Here is a 21,725-nt window from a genome sequence, read left to right as displayed (position 1 = left end):
TTGTAAGAATGCTGTTTGCTTGGGAGCGGGGGACAAGCCTGTGAGTGAATATAGATCAGTCCTTTACTATCAGGTCAAACAGCCACGTTGGATGGAAACATTAAAGGTATGGCATAGATACTTTTTACTTGCTTTTTTTTCTCTTAGTTTCTTGGTACCTTACACAGAAAAGTTGCACAGCATCAGCTTTTTCAAAAAAATACTTTGGTCCTGAATACAGCTAGAAGGATAGAGCCTTATTCATACATCAGTAATTACAGAGATACGATCACTGAGGCTTATAATTTAGCCTAGAAAATTATATTAAGATTTTGTTTAGCCAAACAAATGAGGTTATCTAAGATAACCTTATGCCCTAACATGGCTCATAAAAAAATTAAGTATTGCATTTATTCTATTCTGGTGAAATGGTGGAGACGAGGAACTTCAACTGCGTCATTTTAAAAAAAGAACTCTTGCCCCCCCAAAAAAAACCTCCATCCAAAAAAACACCCCAAACTAAACCAAAACCCTACCCCCCATACTGTGATTTTAGAGAGAAAAAAAGTCTTGGATTTCTTTAGGACATGCCAATATTTAATCTAGCTCTAATGGTTTTGATTGGAAAAGCTCCCCAGAGTAGTTTATACGAAGCATATCTCATGCTTGTTAGCAAGCAGGGTGGTTTTTATTTAAGATGACTACTGAAGGCGGTGTTGCTGTGTATGACAAGCCTGTGTTGCCGAGACTGAGCAGGACAGGAATGGAATGGAAATTTGAAACGGAAGCTTATTTGTTGTTTTGAAAACATTGACACATTCTGTTTATTCTTTACTGTACTAGTTTCTTTTTTGAATTATTCTGTAATTCAGACTTTTATACAGAATCATTAACAATAGATCAATTTGAAAAGTGTAGTTTATGTGAAGGAGTGTTATGCGGTAAGGTTTGTAAAGGGAAGTTGTGAATGAACACAAAAGAGTACAGATCTTTGAAGTTTCAGAAATATAAATTTGATCGTGTAAAAATGTGGATTTTTTTTTATGCAGTTGGTCTTTTTTGTTGCCTATTTGTTATAAGTAGCCATGCTACTTTAAGAAGAAAGCACTCATGGGCTCCTGGGATTCTACTCAAGGCTTTACAAGTAATTTAATCACAAAATTTTAGACTTCTCATACCTTTTCCACCTGTTTGCATACACATAAGTCAACAACCAATTTAGTAATGTGGAAGCTTTGTAGTCCAGAGGTGTTGCATAATTCTATATGGTTTAAAAGGGTAAGACTGCAGTATGTTTATTTTCTAGTGTACAAACACCTGTGTGCTTTAACTTACTGGGATCAGTGCTTTGGTTTTTTGGTGGTGCTAGATTTTGAGCAAATTCTAACAAACAATTGCTTACCAGCCACCATGTCTGCTACTGGGTTCAGGCTCAATAGTTTTAAGTGGTCTGTGAAAGGCATTACAGAGCCAGCAGAAATGGTGCTTATTTATTCTAAAATAGGAGTTCATTACATGTGAAACCACCTTCCACCTCTGTCTTCCATAACTCTACTGATTATTTTCTGATTTTACAAAAGGTAGCTGTCCCTATTGAAGACATGCAAAGGATACATCTGCGCTTCATGTTCAGACACAGGTCATCTCAAGAGTGTAAGTAGGGAACTTGTGCCAATTGTGAATTTTAATTCATTGATAGACAGTCTCATCTGAACGTATTATGCTTTGCAGCTAAAGATAAAGGAGAAAAGAATTTTGCAATGGCCTACATAAGACTGCTGAAGGAGGATGGAACAACTCTTCAAGATGGTATCCATGATTTGTTAATCCTAAAGGTATTGGATCATTTTTTTTCCTTTATTCTCCCATGAGGCCCCTTTTTTTCACACTGTTGTCTTTGACTGCATTGTTTATTATCTTGGTGATAGATTAATCTTACTATTCTACCAAAGGTAAATAGTATATTTATCATCTGAATGAAAAAAAATATGTAACCTGTTCCAGTCAATGAACATTGCCCTAAACTTTTGCTAGAGACACATTATGTAAGCACAATAAAAAATGATTATTCTTCCTATTATTTTTACTGCAGTTTGTGTTTGGGGTTTGTTTCTCTCTCTCTCTTTCTCTCTCTCACCCACGACACCACCACCACACACACACCCCCGCCCCTCTTTGGACAATAGTGTCTAGCAGGAACTAAGAACCAGAAATAATTTCTAATATAGAAGAAATTTCATTTTAGGTATCTCTTAGTTCACTTTTCAGTAAATTAGTTTGCTGTAACATTAATGGCTAACGAGATGCATAGAACTAAATGAAGTTGTTTAGGTAGTCCAACAAAGATTAATGGCAGCATATAGTTATTTATCTTCTCTTCATTGATATGAATATTGACGAACATTTAGACTGGAAGGAAAATAAAGATCGCGTTGTATGACACTTTGGTTAATGATGGTTATGAAATACCATCTAATTCATTCCTACATCAATCTGGTAATTTTTCCTTAAGTGACAGCATAGATGAGAAATGCTAAATGGAGTTGACCTAGTTTATATTTGGAAGAAATAGATTTTCAGACATATGTTTGCCTACTCTAATATTAAAAGCAGTAATTGTAAGCTGTGCATGTTTTAAACAGTCATACATCTGGCCTCTAAAAATAATTAATTTGAAAACTGCAAAGTTTATATAGTGTACTTTATTTTCACTGCCTTCAGGCATTGATTTTTTTTTTTTTGAGAGAGATTTTTGATCAAAATGTCAAGTGTTTTCCCAGGTGTCTGTCTAACTTGTCTCAAAAGGAGGAAGTCAAGTTTCTGTTCTGGTTCCAGAAATTCTGAAAAGTACTTGTTAAGCAACTTAATACAGTCGTAAAAGTTAGTAATGCTGTTTTGTGGTGTAAGGGTTTTGCCTTTTGTTTGTCTATGTCTCTTTACAGTAAATTTTTAACCTTACTTCTTGTTTGAGAGAAAGTAGAGACTGTGCACCTATGGTCACTGAATCAGATACAAACCCTGCCAGTTAGAAAATCATTCTACATTATGGATTTTGTAATTCCTTGTTTATGCACAATTGTAGACTCATTGTAGGTCATTAATTGAGTCAGATCTGTTGTGGTGTTGTAGCTTTAAGTGACAGAGCTTATAAAATGATTGGGGAAATTTTCTTGAGTAGTTTTGTTAAAGAAAATTCATATTCGCTAAACAGCAAACGGTATGATTTTTATTGTCTTTGTCTACAAACTGCTTTCTTGTTTAGGGAATGAATCAAAAATTGAGGCACAAAAATAGTATCTGTGAGGGTTGTGACATGAAGCTTGATGAAATAGAGGAGGGAGAAATACCTGTTTGCTCTCTGTTTCTGTACTGGTCATTCTACTGAAAAGCATAAATTCTGTGATATCTGTGACACTTAGTTACTGCAGCATATTGTCTAATTTAAAATATAATCTTACCATGCCCTGAACTTTTATGTTAGAGGTCCAGGTCCAGAGGTATTAAGTTATAATGGGTATATCACAACACTGCTGCTATTCTTTCCCTGTTCGGTCCCATTTTCTATTCTTAAATTGTGTGCAGACATCGTGACAATGTTGTTTATATCCTGTGTATAGACTTAAAGGTGATGCTCATTAGTCTATTGTGTTCTGTGTGTATTGACATTTTAATGAGAAATCCACTTTTGTTACTCTGCCAGTGATGTCACAACTCGTATTTCCTTACTGCACCTGAAAACACATACCTTTATAATTTCAGTGCAGTACTTTCCCTGCATGTTCATTGCAGCCTTTTTTGCTGATTGACTCTTGGTTTAGTTGTACAAGCCACGCTGGGAGTATCCTTTATGCTTTGGTGTATGCGCTAACGTCTGTAGAAATGTAGGGGTTTGCTTACTTTTGGAGAAAGGGCAAAGTAAGTCTAATTTTAAATCCTGCTGTGTGAAATACGTAATAAATAGTTGTTGTTTTTCAGGGGGACAGTAAAAAAATGGAGGATGCTAGTGCTTATTTGACATTACCTTCTACACGTCAACACACAGAAAATAAAGGAGCAACCATTGTCAGGAACTCAAGTATTGTAGGCGGGCTTTCAGTAAGCTCACGAGATGCATTTTATATTTCAACTCTTGTTTGTTCTACAAAGTTAACTCAGAATGGTATGTATCTTCTAAACAGGTAGAAGTTTGTGCAAATGTCTGTTTTCTAAAACAATAAATCACATTTTAAGTTTTAATTTCTGTCCATTTATTTTCTTTTAGTGGGATTACTAGGTCTCTTGAAATGGCGTATGAAGCCAGAGCTGCTTCAGGAGAACCTGGAAAAACTAAAGATTGTGGATGGAGAAGAAGTTGTGAAGGTATATCTTTATATATTTATTCTGATAATAGTCATTCTTCATGTCTCTTCATACCACGGCAGAGAAAATGCTATATAGTTTCACTAAGAAAAAGAAATGGGAGTGTCAGTTACAGTAAACATAGGAACTTAAGGAAACCTGTCAATTATATTTTCTTTAATGAGAGTCATTTGGTCTAATGCTTTTATTAAGGATAGTTTGCAAAAGTCATGAGCAAAGGCCCTCATTGGAGGGAGCAAGGAAGCAGACATCTGGATAGGGTTCTACATAGTCTCAGCCATCTTCTGCTTGTTGCTCCCAAACATCTCTGTTATTGGCTGCTTTTAGGCTGTGCAGGTTTGCAGGATTACTAGTCAAACCTGCCTGTAATAAATTTATATTTTTTTTTCTGCTTTCTGTTGTTTTATTTGGCTGGAAATTTTGTGCATGAATGGAGAATTTGATACAGAGAATAGTATTTGGAGTCATTGCTGCTTTGGTCAGGTGCTTAAGTCACAGATAAACTTTAATTTTGAGCATGCACAGAAAATTTTGTTTAAAAACTTGATGGGGTATGAAGGCAGTAATTGTAATATTTTCCACAATCACTGTTCAGCTGTTTGCTTTTGCCCATCTGAAAATTTACAATTCCTACTGCTTTCTTTAGAGTTCTTAATATTATATTACACGTTGATAGGTTGTTTTTTTTTAAAGTGTAGTATGTACACAGTGAAGTGCTTTCTTAATGTAATGAGTATAATATGGATTAAAAACCTGTTAATATTTTTGAAAATGGCAGACACTATTACATTTGTGTCACACATCAAATATAAGCATTAGACGCCTGTCTGGAGAGAGGGAGGAAAGAGAACATAATAATTTTATTTATCTTATTCATTTTTAACCAAAGAAAGATTTGGGTCTGAAGTCAGTGGGGTACTTTGATTTAAAGTGGGCTTTGAATCAGACCACAGAAGTGTGATATATGTTTTTAATGATCATATATATGTGAAAATAGCAACTACTAATCTGTATCACTAAGGAACTAGGAATGCAGTTTTAGTTATGTCATTTATACAATATTTTTAGCTTTTCCATAAGCTTTGAGCTAAATATATATTAAGTATTGCTCATGTCTGAAGATGTAGATTCCTAAAATTAAAGAAACTAAAGAAAAGAGAAATGTTTTTTGAGTTTTAAGTGATGTTTCAGTGAAGGCCTTACATTTCTAACTTCAGAGATACCAAGTCTACTATCTGAAAATTGACTTGAGAGGTTTTCAAGTTGAATTGGTTGCCAATTTGTTGTTTCATGTTCTATAGTTTCTCCAAGATACGCTGGATGCCCTGTTTAACATCATGATGGAACATTCCCACAGTAATGAGTATGACATCCTTGTCTTTGATGCACTGGTAAGAATCAGCACAGAAGGATTTTATTTGTCAAAGTGAAGAACACTATAATTTTCAATGAGCTATCAAGTCGTTTAGTTCAGGGAATTAGTCTTAAAATCTCTACATAACAGATGGAATATTACTATTTGACTGAAAAGCAAATTTCATTAAATACTCCTAAAGAGTGAATTATAAAGAAATATTTCAGCTGACTAATATTTAAATTCAAAATGCAACTTTATGAAAAATGCTAATCATGTCCATTTCTTTTCAGATATATATCATAGGACTTATTGCAGACCGTAAGTTTCAACATTTTAACACTGTTTTGGAAGCATATATCCAACAGCATTTTAGTGCAACATTAGCATACAAGTACGTTTGTTTTATCTTTTCTCTTTTTTTTTTTCTAAACTTCTACCATTGCATTAAAGGAAGTAAATCCTGCTTGTGAATTTTCTGATGTAATCAATGATTACTGTTGCTTTGCTGCTGCTGTTTGCTTAAGTAGAAACAAACCTGCCTGTGAGACACACACATGATTATAAGTAGAGTTAATTGACAAAAAGTGATTGATTTGGGGTTAAACGATTCTTTGGAATTCATTTTCTCACCTGGATTTTGCTGTGTCTGAGCATTTCACCTGTATTTTGTCAAATTTATCAAAATATACTTTGCTGTAAAGCCTCTCCCTTTATATTCTTGGCCTTAACCTGAACTGCATTGAGAACTTGAGGATGTCCTTCACCCATTTATATAGGTTTCCACATATTCTTTTTACAGCAAATAAACTCATGGGGGAAAAAAAAAAGGAACTTTCAAGTCTTCATATGCAGTTCACAGTCTGATTTTGCACCAGGAGGGAATCAGTGAAGTGAACTGGAATTTTGATATTTGTTTACATGGTCTGCTGTGAACTGGAGTCTTAGTATTTGCTACATGGTCATGCCACTGGTCAGGTGGACAGACTTTTGGTGGTGGTGTTTTTTAAATTATTTTTGGAGCTTCCAGATAATGTCCAGATGGGAAGACATGGATTCATAGAAGAGAATAAAAAATGTGGAGACATGTTTTACAGTAAATTTAATACTGGATTCCTACTTTATTTAAAACGGGTTTTGGCGTATGATTGTAGGATAAAATTGCTTTGAATATGAAGAAAGATAACATCTTCAGTTAGTGCTGATCTCGGGGAAGTGCTATAACAGAATAGATGTATTTTTGTTGTTTAACTGAAGTGTTGTTCTGGCAGCTTTATGGGGTGGCAGATTGAAGAACTTTAATTTGGGATATGAATAATTAATGAAAGACCTTAGCTGAAGGTTTGGAGTAGTTGAGGATACCTTGCCATGTCCTGTGCTGAAACTGAATCAGTTCCAACTCAACAGGAAATGTCACATGGGTCATACATTAAAATATAAGCTTGGTAGAACTGAAAGGCAGTAGTGCACAATCAATCCTTTCTCACGTTCTAGGGAAGCTGAAGTTAACATTATTGGGCTCAGAAAGCTCAAGTACAAGCTACAATGCCCTTCTTTAACCCTCCTTTAACCCTCCTTCACTCCATATGTGATAAGCACATGTAATTTCATGCTTTATATTATTGTGGGAGAAGGTTGAGTACAGAACCTCTCATGGCAGCCTTAGTTGCTTAAAATATTTCTAAGATTTACTTGACTGGGAGTTTCTGATGATTTAATCAAAGTGGCAGAGGCAAAATAATGTTTATGATCATTCCCCAGGTCTTGAGTTTTCTTGTCATCATTGGTTCCATGCACATCATGGAAGATGTACTGTGTTTCAGGAATCATTTATGAAATAAATAAATAGCTGTCTGTGGCCAAACTCACAGTTAGGAGACGTGTCCCAGAAGTAGTGTGACCATGTTATATGGTATTTTTGCCAAACTATTAGGTATTTATTCAGTTATGATTTAGTCATCCATTTGTACCTACCTTTCATAGAGTTCTGAGAGGACTTAACATTCAAAGTTGAGGGACCTTGAATGGACTTCTGCATAAAATTGGATGATTTTTGTTCTATCTCAGTACAAAGATGTGAATTCAGAGAAGCGATAAAAAGGAGTAAATGCAAATACAATGGATGTAGTGCCCAGAAGGCTGAGAGGCTGGAAGCATGATATTTTGGTCCTGAAATGTGAGTTAGGTTAGTGCAGGGAGCTGAGGATGTATCGGAGTGAGAGAGCGCTCTTTATATATTCTGTGCAGTAGCAAGCAGTTGTTAGAGCTATTATTTGCGTGCAAGTATATTTGAAATATCATAGTGATCACTTACTAATGTTTTGTCAGTCCATGTGGTGAACTGTTAAGTTTCATCAAGAGGCAAGTGCTAGTTTGGTTTTTGTTGGTTGGCTTTATTTGTTTAGGGTAAGGTATAGTTGGTTTCCATTTTTGTAGTGATGTAAGAAGCAAAACCTAGCCACCCTTATTTCAGTTTGTCTTATGGCTACATTCAGGTTCAAGTTTATGTCATCATATTAGTTTCATTGCTTAAGATGAAACCATAACTGTAAATTAAGGGACTTATTTTTAGATGAGCTTTTGCACTTTTTAGCGGGTTGTGTCTTCAGCAAAAAAATGCATTTGGACACAAAGCAGGGAAGTGTTTAAATAAAATAAATATTTTAAGCAAATAATACTGTATAGCAGAATATTGTACTATTTATATGCAGTTAATTTATGCTGTGTAGTAGTGTTTAATCACTGTTTAATGTAGGTAGGCAGAAGTAACATTTTGTGTTAACTTGTGTAAGTACATTGTAAGTTTCTGCAAAAGTGCTTTCAGGGTTGTGTCAAGTCATGCTGCTCCTTTGAGATTGCTTTCTTGCTTGTGCAGTTGAGAATTTGCTCCTCATTTGTTTATACTGATGTGATTTGTGTAACATAAATGCAAAAATACATGCAGTACATTTTGGTGTGTGTGCTTGGCTAAGCATAAACAATTATTTGGTGTAGCCAAACAAGTTAGAGAAGTTAATTAAAAAAAAGAAAAAAAAAAGGAAAGAAATTATTTAAAAAATGTTTTTTAACTTCAGGAAGTTAATGACTGTTCTGAAGACTTACTTGGATACCTCCAGCCGAGGGGAGCAATGTGAACCTATCCTAAGAACTCTGAAAGCACTGGAATATATTTTCAAGTTCATTGTTAGATCAAGGACATTATTTTCACAGTAAGTACCCAGGGTATTGCCATTTAACTAGCAGTCCGATATCAGAAATGGAAGTAGACCAGAGAAACAGAAAAAAACAGATTCCAGAACAGAACTGTGTTTTTGTTTTCACGAATAAAGCATAAAAGCTGGCAACTGGCCTAAAACAGATACTGTGGAGATGTTTTTTTGAGAGGGAATGTTCAAAAATCTGCTTTCTGATTCACAGTGTAAGTTCCAGAGATGTATTTAGTAAATAAGAGCAAATTTCAAAGGGTGCCTATTCTTTGTGTCAGGTGGCTTGGACTAATGCCAATGGATAGCCAAACACTGTGACAGATGGCTTGAAGCTGGATCCCTGTCCTTGAGATCAAGGTGTCCAGCAGCTCAGACTGTGCATAGAACAATGTAATCTTCAGTAATCATTGTCCAACTGAATTTAAGAGTTTCAGATCTCCAGTTAAGGAATTTATAGGGAAGACTAAATGGACTAGTTCTGTATAGCTCAGCCAAACAGATGAGGCGTAGCACTTAAAAGTGGTATTCAATTTTAGGGAAAAGGAAGATGGAGAGAATGAGGGAGATGAAATCTGGAAGGAGAAAAACTATACTGCAGTAACTGTGTCCCCTGCTTTCTCTCCTAGTCTTTCAGGATTCTCACTATATCCCACAGACTTCATCCACATCCTCTGTTTCGTGTGCTTCATCTTTTTCCATTTATCCAAGGCTGATCTCCCCCTAGTACTTGTTCTGTTGTCCCTCTGCTAGATGGCTGAAGGAATGCCATTGCAGAAGATATGCAGTAGGAAACTCAGGACTATAAGTAGACTGAGTAGTTGGATGTTATGTTTGTGGTTGGTGGTCAGTGCAACAATGCTGCTGGCTTAGAAATATTCTTGTCTACAGGAATTTACTATTTATAGGTGCGTATAGATAAGCTAGGTGTAAAGCTATATAGGAAAGGAGATGGTGCTCATGATAACAGAATATAGCTGATAGTTCCAAAGCTTTGTTTTAATTTTTTTTAATAGATGTCATGGCAAAAGAGGGACATGTGTAGAGGATTATGGAAAATTTCTTGCATGGATGAAGGTCAGAAGGCAGGGTTTTGTTGCATGTAGAACTTTGGTCTCCGTTTTAATTCCTAGTATTAGCTGGTAGAAAAAAGGATACATTGGACCACCTGTGGTAAACTAGGTTATTGCAGTATGTTGAATATTCAAGTGATTAGGTAGCCATATCTATTCATTTTAGTTTTCCCCATAAATGTCTTAATTGGAGGTCTGAAACTCTAAATTCAGTTGGACAATTATTATAGGCAGTAATAGCTCTTGCAAATAGCAGCCTCTGGCAAAAATAACCAGTGAACAGTATCATCTGATGTGATATATCCATCTAGAGCTGTTGTGATCTAACTTTTTGCAATGAATTTCCTATTGTCAGGCTGGTCATGAAGAAGAAGAAAATACAGAAAAAAAAGGATTCGTGTATTTTTATTCGCATGAGAACAGTTAGGATTTACAATTGAAGTACTTAACTTTCAAGGGTTGAGATTAGTCTTCTTGGAGACAAATATTTTGAATTAATACTGAGAGCGATCTTTAGATCATTCTTTCATTAATTTTATGGGCTGCTTAAGAAACTAAAATGCCTTGTTGATCCTGTTGAAGCTATAGAGACGTAATGAAAGCAAAAGGGTTTTTTTCATTCCAGTCTGCTGAACCAAGGTTATGTCTTGCAGCTGTTTGTTCAGTGAGTATGTGTTGCAGAAAGGTCATGTATATTAGCCAAAGGTTTACATAATACAGACTCTGAAAACATTAAATGTTTGCTTTCCTCTTTTCATTGGCCTAAGTTTGTTTTTGGTGGTGAAATTCAGGTACGCTCTTGTGTGAAGTTGTTTCCAAGCAAATAATTAGTCATCCTTTAGAACTTACTTTCAGAACGAGTGATTTTACTGGAAGTTAACACAGAAAATTGTGTCAAAATGGAAGCTACATGATGAGTCAGGTAGTAGAATTTTAATTCTACCTAGCTTAATTTAGTTCTGTTGTAAACTTAAAAAGCATGTTTAATACATGTTGTGTGACGCTTCTGCCTCCTTGCCCCATGGGTTTAGTCAAGAAAGCTTCAAATTTCCACCTGCAATAAAATAGGTTTATAAAACTTCATTTATCTTTGGAGCAATATTGTGTAGTCAATAGAAGCTGTATCAGTGCATTAGCCGAGTAACTTTAATAAACTCTGAGACTGATACAGGCACGTTGTTACAACATACAGATACTTCATGCCCATTGAAAAATAAATTTAATTACCCCCCACATGACACAATCTCCAGTATGTTAAAAAAAAATTTAATCAAAAACTAAGCTCCTAAACTAGCACTTGATAATAAATAAGATGACTTTTCTATGTAATGTGCTTGTATAGAACTTACTTTAAGATGCCTTTCACATATAAGGTTTCCTGGTATGCATTCTTTGTACAGCCATCACCATAGGAGGGATTTACCTCAAGTAGTGCACATAATGTATGCTGTATCCATGTGTATATGTATTTTTTTTCCTCTCTAGATAATGTTTTGGATATTGGGGTTCCTTTCTAATAACTGACTTGTATCTCATTGACAAATATTGACCTAAGCAGTGCAGAGGCCATGGCCTGAATAGTGTCTCTTTCGGTGTTTTCCTTCACTCAGGGTTTCTTGTCAGTCACTGGATGAGTAGCAGTTGCAGTTTGTCCATGATGTAGGCAAAAGCTCATAATAATTTACCTTTAGTTTTCCTAAGGACTGAAGCTTCAGGCTGAAAAGAAAAGCATATGACCCTGGAATACATGACTTTAAAAAGAGGAATTTTTCTCCTCTGATGGAGAATGCAGTACACCAGAGGTGCAGCATTTATTTAACAGGATTCTACACACACTTCAGGCTTCTTTTGTCACCTTGGCTTTTTGCTTGTCTTATTCTTCTTGAACTCTTGGCAGCCGTTTTGGGTAACTAATTTAACATGTGATGAGTGTGTTTTTACTGTTTATGTAAGCAGTATGTAGTATTAATAGTATGAAGAATATAGGAGAGATAATCTGCAAGATATAAGCTTTAGGACGGGGCATGAAGAAATAATGGAGCGAGCTTAATTTAAATGCACTTTTTGACTTTTAAGCATGAAGTAGGCTTTTTTCAGAAAGGAGACTAGTTAATGGGAACAGTAAAAATTGCTGTTTGAAAAAGTGTCCATAACAGCAGAAAAAAGAAACAGTGGTAATATGTGAAAGATATCCTACAGTAGCTCAGTTGCAGTGGAAAATAAAGTTTTTTTGCATATAAGTCACTTTGAAAGTGAAATGACTTTTTTTTTTTTTATAAGCTCAAACCTGGGAGGTGTCATTCTTTAGAGGCTTTTTAAAAAATTGAAAATACTTACATTGTGTTCAAGCTGAAGAATTTCTACACAATATGGTGAATAGCTGATACAGCCCATTGGTGAAATATCTATGTACATAACATTGGATCAATTTATAAAATACACTTTTAAGGTAATGTTAAATCTGGTACATTTAGGACTATGAAACTTTCTGATTCTGAAAGGATAACTCGATGCATCTCTCAACAGACTATATGAAGGTAAAGAACAAACAGAATTTGAAGAATCTATGAGGAGACTCTTTGAATCCATCAACAACTTGATGAAAAGCCAACATAAAACTGCCATTTTGCTGCAGGTTGGTGTGTGCTTGGAAGCAAGTTTGTTTTGGTTTTTTTATGGTTTTGGTTTATCGGTTTCTTTTTAAATTGAAGAAAATACATTCTTAGGAAATTTATACTTCGTGCCTCTCTTGTAATTCCCCTTCATTGGGAGACAAAGGTGTCTAATAAAGTTTGAAACCTAGACCGAAAAGGTTAGGACAAGCTATTTATATAGTTTTATGAATGTAGTGAGTGAAAGAACCGAAACACAGATGCTGGAACCTTTCAAAGAATCTAATGAAGTGAAGCCTCCAGCAGGGGCTGAATGTTTAATTCTTGAGTTTCTTTAGAAAATGCAAAACTGAGATTCCACCATCTTAGTGTGAGAAGTAAACTTCATAGTATTAGCCTTTTGGCAGTGTGTTGTTTAAACAACTGAAAATAGGATTGAGGTTTCCCATTCACGTCAATCATAGTTATTATAACACTTTGGACTCTGATGTTTTAAGGAAAATAGGAAAGGGGCTATTAATATCAAATAATTGGTATGTAGTTCTGTATTACATTAAAGAAAAATATCAAGGCTTCCTATAAAGTAGGAGGCAGAAGATTTTATTGGACAGCTGCAATACTGATGCTTCATACATACTTTATTAAGAACTCTTCCTATTTATTGGGCTTGACTTTTCCTCAGCTTTTATGTTTTGATTCCTTTTGCTATGACATACTAGGAGTGGAAGCCAGTGAAAAAGTCTCTGTCTTGAAAAAATCCTCAGGTGGCTGATCTTGATGTTTATATTATCTGACACTTTCCATGGAGTGTTTACGTGCAACTGCCAAAGAGCTAAAAAAGTAAAGACTGCTTTAACTGAATAATACCACAATTATAGTACTATGTTCTAAATACATTTGAAAATCATTCAGATACTCTCTGACATTGGCAATTCTGTAGAGGCCTTCCTGGGAATAGTTCACACATTTGAAAGACACTGCATGAGAAACAGGAGAGATAGATACTACATATAATGATGTTTGTTCTTGTGGTACTTGTACTGTACTAATATGTTAAGTAATAAATAGATCTCAGAGGCTTTTATGCTTATCAGGCGAGGCATGTCATGTCACTGCATGCCTCCCAGCCTTAATTTCAAAATGGTTGTGATTGTCCACCTGTGTTTCCTCTAATAAGCAGGGCAGTATCTCCTTGAGAGTGACAAGAGACAGTTGTAGAAGACTGTTTTGCTTAACTGTTGCTGGGACACATGAATGTGTTTGCAAGCAGTGATGCTGACTCTGAAATGGCTGATGGGTGTGTCTAAAAGCAGGTGATATAGCACTAATGGCAGTATGGCATTGGATGCGCTGGTGAACATTGATTGTGCTTACTGTGATTCCCGTATTCCCATATTTAATGGTAGTTCTTAATATTACTCCTGTTTAGCAAAAATATTGTAGATCTTTGCTGATGCTCTTAAGAATAGCAGAGCCTTGAAAATACAACAGAACATCTCTCTGCAGGAATAAACAAAGAAATCTATGCTTATTTTAATGAGCATGTAAACATGTTGTGAAGACAGACTAGCTATGGAACGTATGTTAATACAAACTCTTTAAAGCACATAGCTGTTATGCTTTGCCCAGTACCATCTTAAACATGAATATTTTGGATTTCTAATGAGTACTCTCAGTTGTGAAAAAAGACAATATTTATGCATAACCATGAAGCACTGGTGGGCTTCTAAGTATCACTCTGCACCAGCTATTCTAAGTTTTCTTTTTAGTGGAAACATTTTATGCGCGATCTGAGATACTGGTTTATATCATAACTTTGCTGTTGTCCCCAGTACTGATAACAGAATACAGACATGTTTCTGCAAGAACCTGTGAAGAGGTTGCTTTACATACAGTAAATAAAACCTACTGCATTCATGCTATAAAATTCTAGTAGAAGAGGCATGGAATGAGAAATGTCCCAGAGTAAGTTTAGTTCCTGGTGTTGGAAATAAGTTTATTGGAGGAAAAAAAACCTACTAAAAGAAATCACCCTACTCCATCACAAACTCCATAGGCATGTCAGTCATAGCAGCTTTCCCAATGGACAATATGTTTTTCTGTGCCTATTGGAGGAGACTTCAGTTACAATATTTGAGACTCCTGGTCTGGTAGTTGGATATGAGTTGTTCATAACAGGCCAGAAAAATGGACATAATTCCCGCATTGGGTAAGATGGAGCAGAAGTGAGTGGAAATAGGTTCATAAGTATTTCTCTACCTGAAATCAACACAGATTTCCACCCCCCTCCAGCCCCCATATTAAATTGTGGGATGACAATGATAGATGCTGTAGTAGTACAAAGTTAGCTTTGAAGGGTAAGGGACAGGTGGTTATTCAGAGATATTACAAACATACAGGACTCTATAGGTGTTATACTTCACATACCCAGAGAGGAAAGTTCACAGAGTCTGTTGGAAAAATAGATAATCGAACTATCAAAACAGCCTTAAATCTGTCACATTTGAAAATATCATTAATGTGAATTAAAGTGGAACTTTGGTAGGGTCAGTTGAATGAATCCAAGTGGATTACACGCTGAATGTGGAACTGTGGAATGTGGAATGAATCCAAGTGGAAGACACTTTGGAGCAGAATGTTTTAGGAGCCCTGAAGAAAACTGAAGTAATTTGGTTTCTCAGGATATTGAAACTTGAAATGAACTAGTTTGCAGAGCCTTGGAATGTGAATTTTTAACCGTTATTTCACCCTTAGTTGTTCAGATATCTGTGAGATTTAGCTTAAGAAGATTTAAAGAATTCTTTTTGAAACTGGTATGTCTGTTCTCTGGTAATGATTTTTTTTTTTTTTTAAAAAGTTTGAACTCGGTATTTTAGTCAGTAGTAATTTCCCAGTCATTTTTTACTGATAGCAGTCATACTCAGACTTGTGTTGAATATTAATACAGTCAGGAAAATATTGTTTATAAAATTACATGTCATATGAAACAACCTAGTCAGAGCCAGGAGCCCTTTATTGTTTCAATTTAATTTTATCTGCTAAGTGGTATCTTACTTCCTGATCTGTTACATGCTGTATAAGTTTACAAAAATTAAAAAATTTAGCTGTTCAATCTCTTGTTCTAAAGCTGGCTGAAGTGGATAGGTGCTCTGAATGACTTCTCTGCCTGAGCTTTGAGAAGGGTAGATATCTGGTTCTGTTTTGCAGTAGTGTTTATATAAACTTTGAACAGCTGAAGACTGACTTGTTAATGTATTGTTGGTAAACTGGAAATTTACATGCCAAAACAAATTAGGCTTCCCCCCCCCTCCCTTCTGGAATTGATGAAGGTTACCTCTTTTGTTTAAAGATACAGACAGAATGCTTCTCAACTTCAAGCATTGAAGGAAGTAATTTTACTACAGTTATGATTATAATTTCAATATCCTAACTTTGCTGATGTTTGAAAGCAACCATATGAACTGGCGAGTGACCTGTTTTCAGGTCCTGGGATGTTACTTTGTAAAGAGATTGCACCTTGTAGTTGAGATTGGGAATGTTAAAAATTCACTAGTACAAGTATCAGTGTGCATATGCAGACTAAGGATTCTTCCGAAGAGATTTTTCACAGATTTTTCTTGTAATTCTGTAAAACGATAATGTCAGAATTTATACTGACTTACTGGTGCTGGCACCGATCTTCCTATATACTAGACTTAAACCTCTATAAAATTTACTTTGGCAGGGATGATGTTACAGCTCCCTTTCATTTATAAGGTGCTTCTCTGTAGCCATTTCAGATGAATTTTGTCATTTTTAGAGGTGTTTTTTCCTAAAGTCTCTACTTCTGAGGATAGACTTACTGAAATCTGGAAACTTGGAAATTTCCAGGACGTGCAAATAGTTTGGTCAAGGCAGATTCTGGGGTTGAGGCAGAGCAGGGAAGTGTTAGCACCTTCTTTCTTTTCTCTTAGACCTCAAAGGAAAAAGCATCATTTTTCTGCAGATATGTTTTGTGTCTGTGTAAAGCAACCTATGTTTCTGGGGAATAAGATTTGATGAATTATTCTAAATTTTCAGATATTTTTTTTCATAAGGTCATACTATTGATGTCTCATTAGTCTGTGAGCATGCCCTTTCATTGACAAGCTTGTGGTCTCAACCTTACATTACCAACCAAGCCCCATATTCTTTTCCAATAACTGTTCTGTCCCCCAGCTGACACGTTACATTTGAACTACAGGTAGTCTTGTCTGTTGTAAATGTCAGCTATACTCAGCTTGATCCTAGGCACTGGTTTCAGAAAGTAGTACTTCCAAGTCTATACATGCTTTCAGAAACATTCTATGACATATTCTCAAGGTCATGGAAACAAAGGAAGAATAAATTATCTGCAGTATTGAAAAGCATGAAGATGTTACATTTCTCCTCTCATTCTTTCCCACACATTTTAGACCCATTCATACTGCTGCAGTAGATTCTAAAAACTTAAAACTGTACAGAGGTGCACGGACTACTTAGAAGAGAATAAGGCTAGGAAAGTTACTGACAGTGATGCTTTGTGGTGTACAATAGGGGATGGCATAGCAGCTTCTTAAAGTTGCCTTGATAGCAAATAAAATTAGACTAAGCTGCAGAGCGCGGATGATTTCTGTGAATGTTCTTTTCATCTCAGGGGTACTTGAATTTCATGAATATGTATAATGTAATGTTGCAAAAGAAGGCAACAAAAAATAAGTTTGGTCAGGAATAAAGGTTAAAATAAATTTAATGGTATATTGTGTATGTAAGAAATAACTTTCTGAAATGCTGTGGGCTTATCTGTATCCTGCTTAAAAAATTAATCTCTAAGGTCTGAAGAACGCAGAACATCTTGTACTGCTTACTAGGAGATTTTTATGACTTCATTAAGGGCAGTGCTCAACTGCATCCATAGTGCATCATTTGAAGCAATTATTGCAAATGAAACCTGGGAGTTTAAAAGAATTCAGGAGTTATTCTTGTTATTGTACTTCATTTGGTCCTACAGATCTGCAGAGAAATGGTAACTATATCCTTCCCATTTCCTTCCTCATACAAGTGCAGAATAGGGAATATGTGGGGAGGCAGACAGCACAATAGACCAAGTATTATTGGAGTACTGCTTGAGATATTTTTGTGGCCACTGGCAGCCCTTTCCTTCAATTATCTTTCACAGTAACTATGAATTGGTGTAAAACAAAATTCAGATGCTGCTATTGTAAATTATCTTCATATAGTATTTGTGTTAAAAAACAAGAAACAAGACATTGCTGAAATAAAACTGGGACTAGGACGAGTTTCTAGGCCACCACAGGTATTTGTGCAGATGTTATAAATACTCTGTGTTTCACAGTCTTGTTTAAAAAACAAACCAACAAACAAACAAAAAAACCCCAACCCTCACACACACACACACACACACACACACACAAAACCCCAAAAAAATCCCCACCCAAACTTTTTTCCCCAACCTGTTTCAAGGGGCTAATAATGGCTAAGATCAGTATGAGATAAAATGTTTTCCTTGAAGCAGTAATAGCTTTTAAACACTCCTTTGGGCCTCCCAGGTTTGTGTATGAATGTGGGGATGAGATCTGCAGAGGAATGACTTTATCTGAGGGCACTTTAAGTCAGCATTGAGCCAGTTTGAAATACTGCATACACCCTTGTTGCAGACTAAATTCCTGCTGTTTGGATCAAGAACTGAACAGTTGTTTGTTTTTCTTCTTTTTACAGTGGAAGCTCGTAGAAATAAAATGATAGCTTTATGGTGTTTAAAAAACCTGAATGAAAGCCAAAAAAATGCTGTGCTCTGATTGTCCTTATTCTAACCTTGTTACTCCCAATAAAGAAGAAACTAAGTTTTTAACAAGAGCTTTGCCGTGTAGAGATAGAGATGTATTGCATCTAGATAAGTTCTATTCTAAGCCACTTCCTGAGTGGCTGTTTCAACTTCATTGAAAGTTTCAATATAGAGATGGTGTGATCTTGATAACTATTGAGGAAAACAGTAGGACTGCTTTTCATTTAGTGCCAAAACCAAAAGCTTGTCAAACCATTGGCACATTAAAATTTCTGATTGGTAACTGGAAAGAAAAATTCTTCTTCCTTGTTCTTTGTAGTTTTGATTGTGTATTCATACTAACATTCTCTCCCTGCTGGTTGTGGTTTTGATGTGCTTCTCAGTTTCCTGTTGGTCTTGCCATGTTCATTACGCTCCTCACTAGAAATATTTGACTAGGCTCTATTTTTGTATGTGTTTATGCCCTCTATCATAACTGTTGTCTTACCGTCTGTGTACATACATTTTTTTGGCCTGAGCAAGCTGAAATATTGATGTTCTGGGGCAGCTAGTGTGTATTTCAAATGTTCAACTTGTGCATTTGCAATGCTCTCTCATAAAGTTTTTGTTTAGACTAATCTTTGTATGGTGGTTCAAATGATTTTCCTGTTGTTTGAAACCAAGTTATAAAATCTCAGGAAACAAATTCTAATAGTTACAGTCCCTATAAGCAAAGGACATAAAGCAGGAGTTACTATGGTTTTCAAGGTGGGCAGTAAACTCCGCTGTTCTGAGTGAAAGGAAATTGTGCAATTTCAGCATGTATTTATTGGATGACTTGTTTATTCAGTCCTGTAGCATACACCCCACCCTGTTACCTTGAAGAAAAGACAGTAAGAATCTACATAATGCATAGTTTTAGGATTTGTTCTCGCTATTTTACTAACCCAGGATGTATCCTGGGTAGAACAGGCCTGTTATGGGAAATTGAGCTATATTAGTAATACGGGATTTCACATTACTGTAACTTAGTTTTCAGCAAAATAGTAGATTACACACTAAAACTGCACAATGAAGTAAAGCTGTTATTGTTTTTTTTTTATTTTCATAACCTGGACCAAGAAGAGGGTAGTCAATCTAAAACTTTGTAAACTGATTCTCTTTACTATGGTTGGATTTATGGCAGCATGCAAATGTAATTGACGTAATTAAATATATTTTCTTCAGCTGTAAGTTTGTAATAGCAGAAGAGCTTAACTGTAGCTTTTTACTAAGAATTTTTGCACAATCAAAAATTGATGCTGTGGTCAGATTTTTAGACAGGCAAAAATGTTTTTGGCACAAAGACATTCTGGTTTTCATCTGAAATAAGATCAGAGAAAAACAGCTAATTTCTTTTCGATAAATAACTATCCCTAGATGTTGCTTCTTCTGGCAATCAGTGATTACACAGCATTTTTATGCACATTTGAACTTCCATGAAAAGGATGCAAGTGACCTACTGAAATTGGAAGGTGGGAGGGAAGGAAGAGACTGATGACCTGCTTCAGACCTATATCAATTTGGCCAAGTTCTCCTTTCTGACAAATTATGTAGCATTTTACCAAAAATACTTTTAAAATCACAAAGTCCGTTTTTCCTTGAAATTTATTACAGCTCGCAGCCAAGAAGTATGGCTTATCTTTTTGTATGTAAAGTATTTGAGAAGTACAAGCTTGTTAGTGGGAAGGTAAGTCACAGGTCACTTTGTGAATGTAAAAATCATTGTAGGCAGCTTTTAGTATCTAAAGCATAAGTAGAGAAATGAGAGGACAGTGGCCCAGCAAATGTTAAATATGTTTAACATTTTTGCTTTTTATTGCAAATATTTTACTATGTGTGCTTTCAAAAGATACTATAGAGGCTAAATACTTTCAACCTGCAAAGGAACTTTATGACAGAGTACTGCAAGTTAGTCTTTAAGGGTGTTAGCCTTAAATGTTAGTGATTATTTTGAGCCTGAAAATTACCTGCTTAAGTATCCTTCTCCATGTAAGAATAGTAACATGTGTCTCTTTCTTACCCTTGCCATCTTTTGATTATTCAACTACACTGTCAAAATACACTTCAGAAATTGTTAGGATAAGACAAACCATCAGATAGCTTAGCTTCAGGTGGTTGGTTAGGGAGATGATGCTATTTTGTCTGTTCCAGAATGTGTAGCTTTGGGGTGGATATATGACAGTTGTCCTGACTTCTGCCTCCTGTGTGGCACATTTCTGGGATGGGATTCATACAAAGTATAATCAAAGAGCTTCTGCTTTAGTCAGTGCTTGGTTTATACATTTGCATCATAATTATAGTCTTAGTGGTGTGCAAAGACTATGATCTATAAAGGGGATCTTACACCTTTCAGGGGTATACAAAGAGAATATGATCTGCTTGGTACTATTCTATTTAAGTTCTTCTGCATATCCTTACCGTAAGAGCCCTTGTGTGCCTAGTACTCTATGGTGAAATGAATATTAAAATCTGTTGTAAAATTTCAGTCTGAGGAAAGAAGTCCAAATTTATAATTTGTTTTGTGTGCATCTGTTTCAGTGGTGTGCTCTGTATTCTTTATATGCTGTATATGCAGATAAACATACAGAATTAACACAATCTATATATCAATGCAGGTTGCTGCCTTGAAGTACATACCATCAGTTCTTCATGATGTTGAAATGGTCTTTGATGCCAGGTTACTGAGGTGAGCTGCTTTTGAGCGTATAGTAGATGTATCACATGGTGTATAAAATTTATCGTTGCTGTCAACAACAAATTCTTATAGAGCAGTTTGAAGTCAACAAAGCTATGACAGCTTGTACTGATCAAGACAGGGGTGGAACTCTGGGCGTATGTTTTTAACCGGGAGTTCTCATCTGTCTTACATCGTGACAGAATTCATTATTGTGTCCTGATACTTAAGTAATAACTAGGTGAGTAAAGTGAGCAAGTGGAACAATCTATGTTTTTTTCCCTCTTCCTCTCTCCCTGCCCCTCCCTTGAATAAGCCCTATTCCAGAAAACCAAACCTGATTTTAGCAGTTTGAAATAATTATCTATCTTTATTTGACAGACAAAGATAAATTGCCTCCACCACATGCAAAAATATTGTTATTCCATTGAAAACAATGGAAAACAATAAACACTTGTAAACATGACCAAAATCTAGTTCATCCTCATCTTGTTTCTCTTGAAAGTTTTTTTTTCTAACCTGCTACTGATCTCTTGTCAATATTTGTGATATGGTAAATAAATCTAAGTCTTAAAACAAAATAGATGTTTAGAAATACGTGATCATGTGTTCTTTCTCTGTTTATTAACACATGATGAATTAATCTG

The 21,725-nt window shown here is 35.6% G+C and overlaps 1 protein-coding gene across 3 annotated transcripts in view; it reads left to right on the top strand.

The window, feature by feature from the left end:
- DOCK2 (dedicator of cytokinesis 2) overlaps positions 1 to 21,725 on the top strand; it is a 197,751-nt gene that overhangs the window by 28,849 nt on the left and 147,177 nt on the right. For all 3 annotated transcript variants that reach the window (XM_056348606.1, XM_056348605.1, XM_056348607.1), the window contains exons 15-24: positions 8 to 106; positions 1,560 to 1,632; positions 1,711 to 1,814; positions 3,955 to 4,138; positions 4,241 to 4,338; positions 5,640 to 5,729; positions 5,986 to 6,086; positions 8,767 to 8,901; positions 12,495 to 12,603; positions 21,020 to 21,090. In XM_056348606.1, the coding sequence (XP_056204581.1) occupies positions 8 to 106; positions 1,560 to 1,632; positions 1,711 to 1,814; positions 3,955 to 4,138; positions 4,241 to 4,338; positions 5,640 to 5,729; positions 5,986 to 6,086; positions 8,767 to 8,901; positions 12,495 to 12,603; positions 21,020 to 21,090 (1,064 nt within the window). The remainder of the gene's footprint in view (positions 1 to 7; positions 107 to 1,559; positions 1,633 to 1,710; positions 1,815 to 3,954; positions 4,139 to 4,240; positions 4,339 to 5,639; positions 5,730 to 5,985; positions 6,087 to 8,766; positions 8,902 to 12,494; positions 12,604 to 21,019; positions 21,091 to 21,725) is intronic.

This window comes from Falco biarmicus, chromosome 8, assembly GCF_023638135.1.
Source record: "Falco biarmicus isolate bFalBia1 chromosome 8, bFalBia1.pri, whole genome shotgun sequence".
NCBI lineage: Eukaryota > Metazoa > Chordata > Aves > Falconiformes > Falconidae > Falco > Falco biarmicus.
The sequence above is the reverse complement of the archived record's forward strand: the minus strand, read 5'-3'. Positions and strand labels throughout refer to the sequence as shown.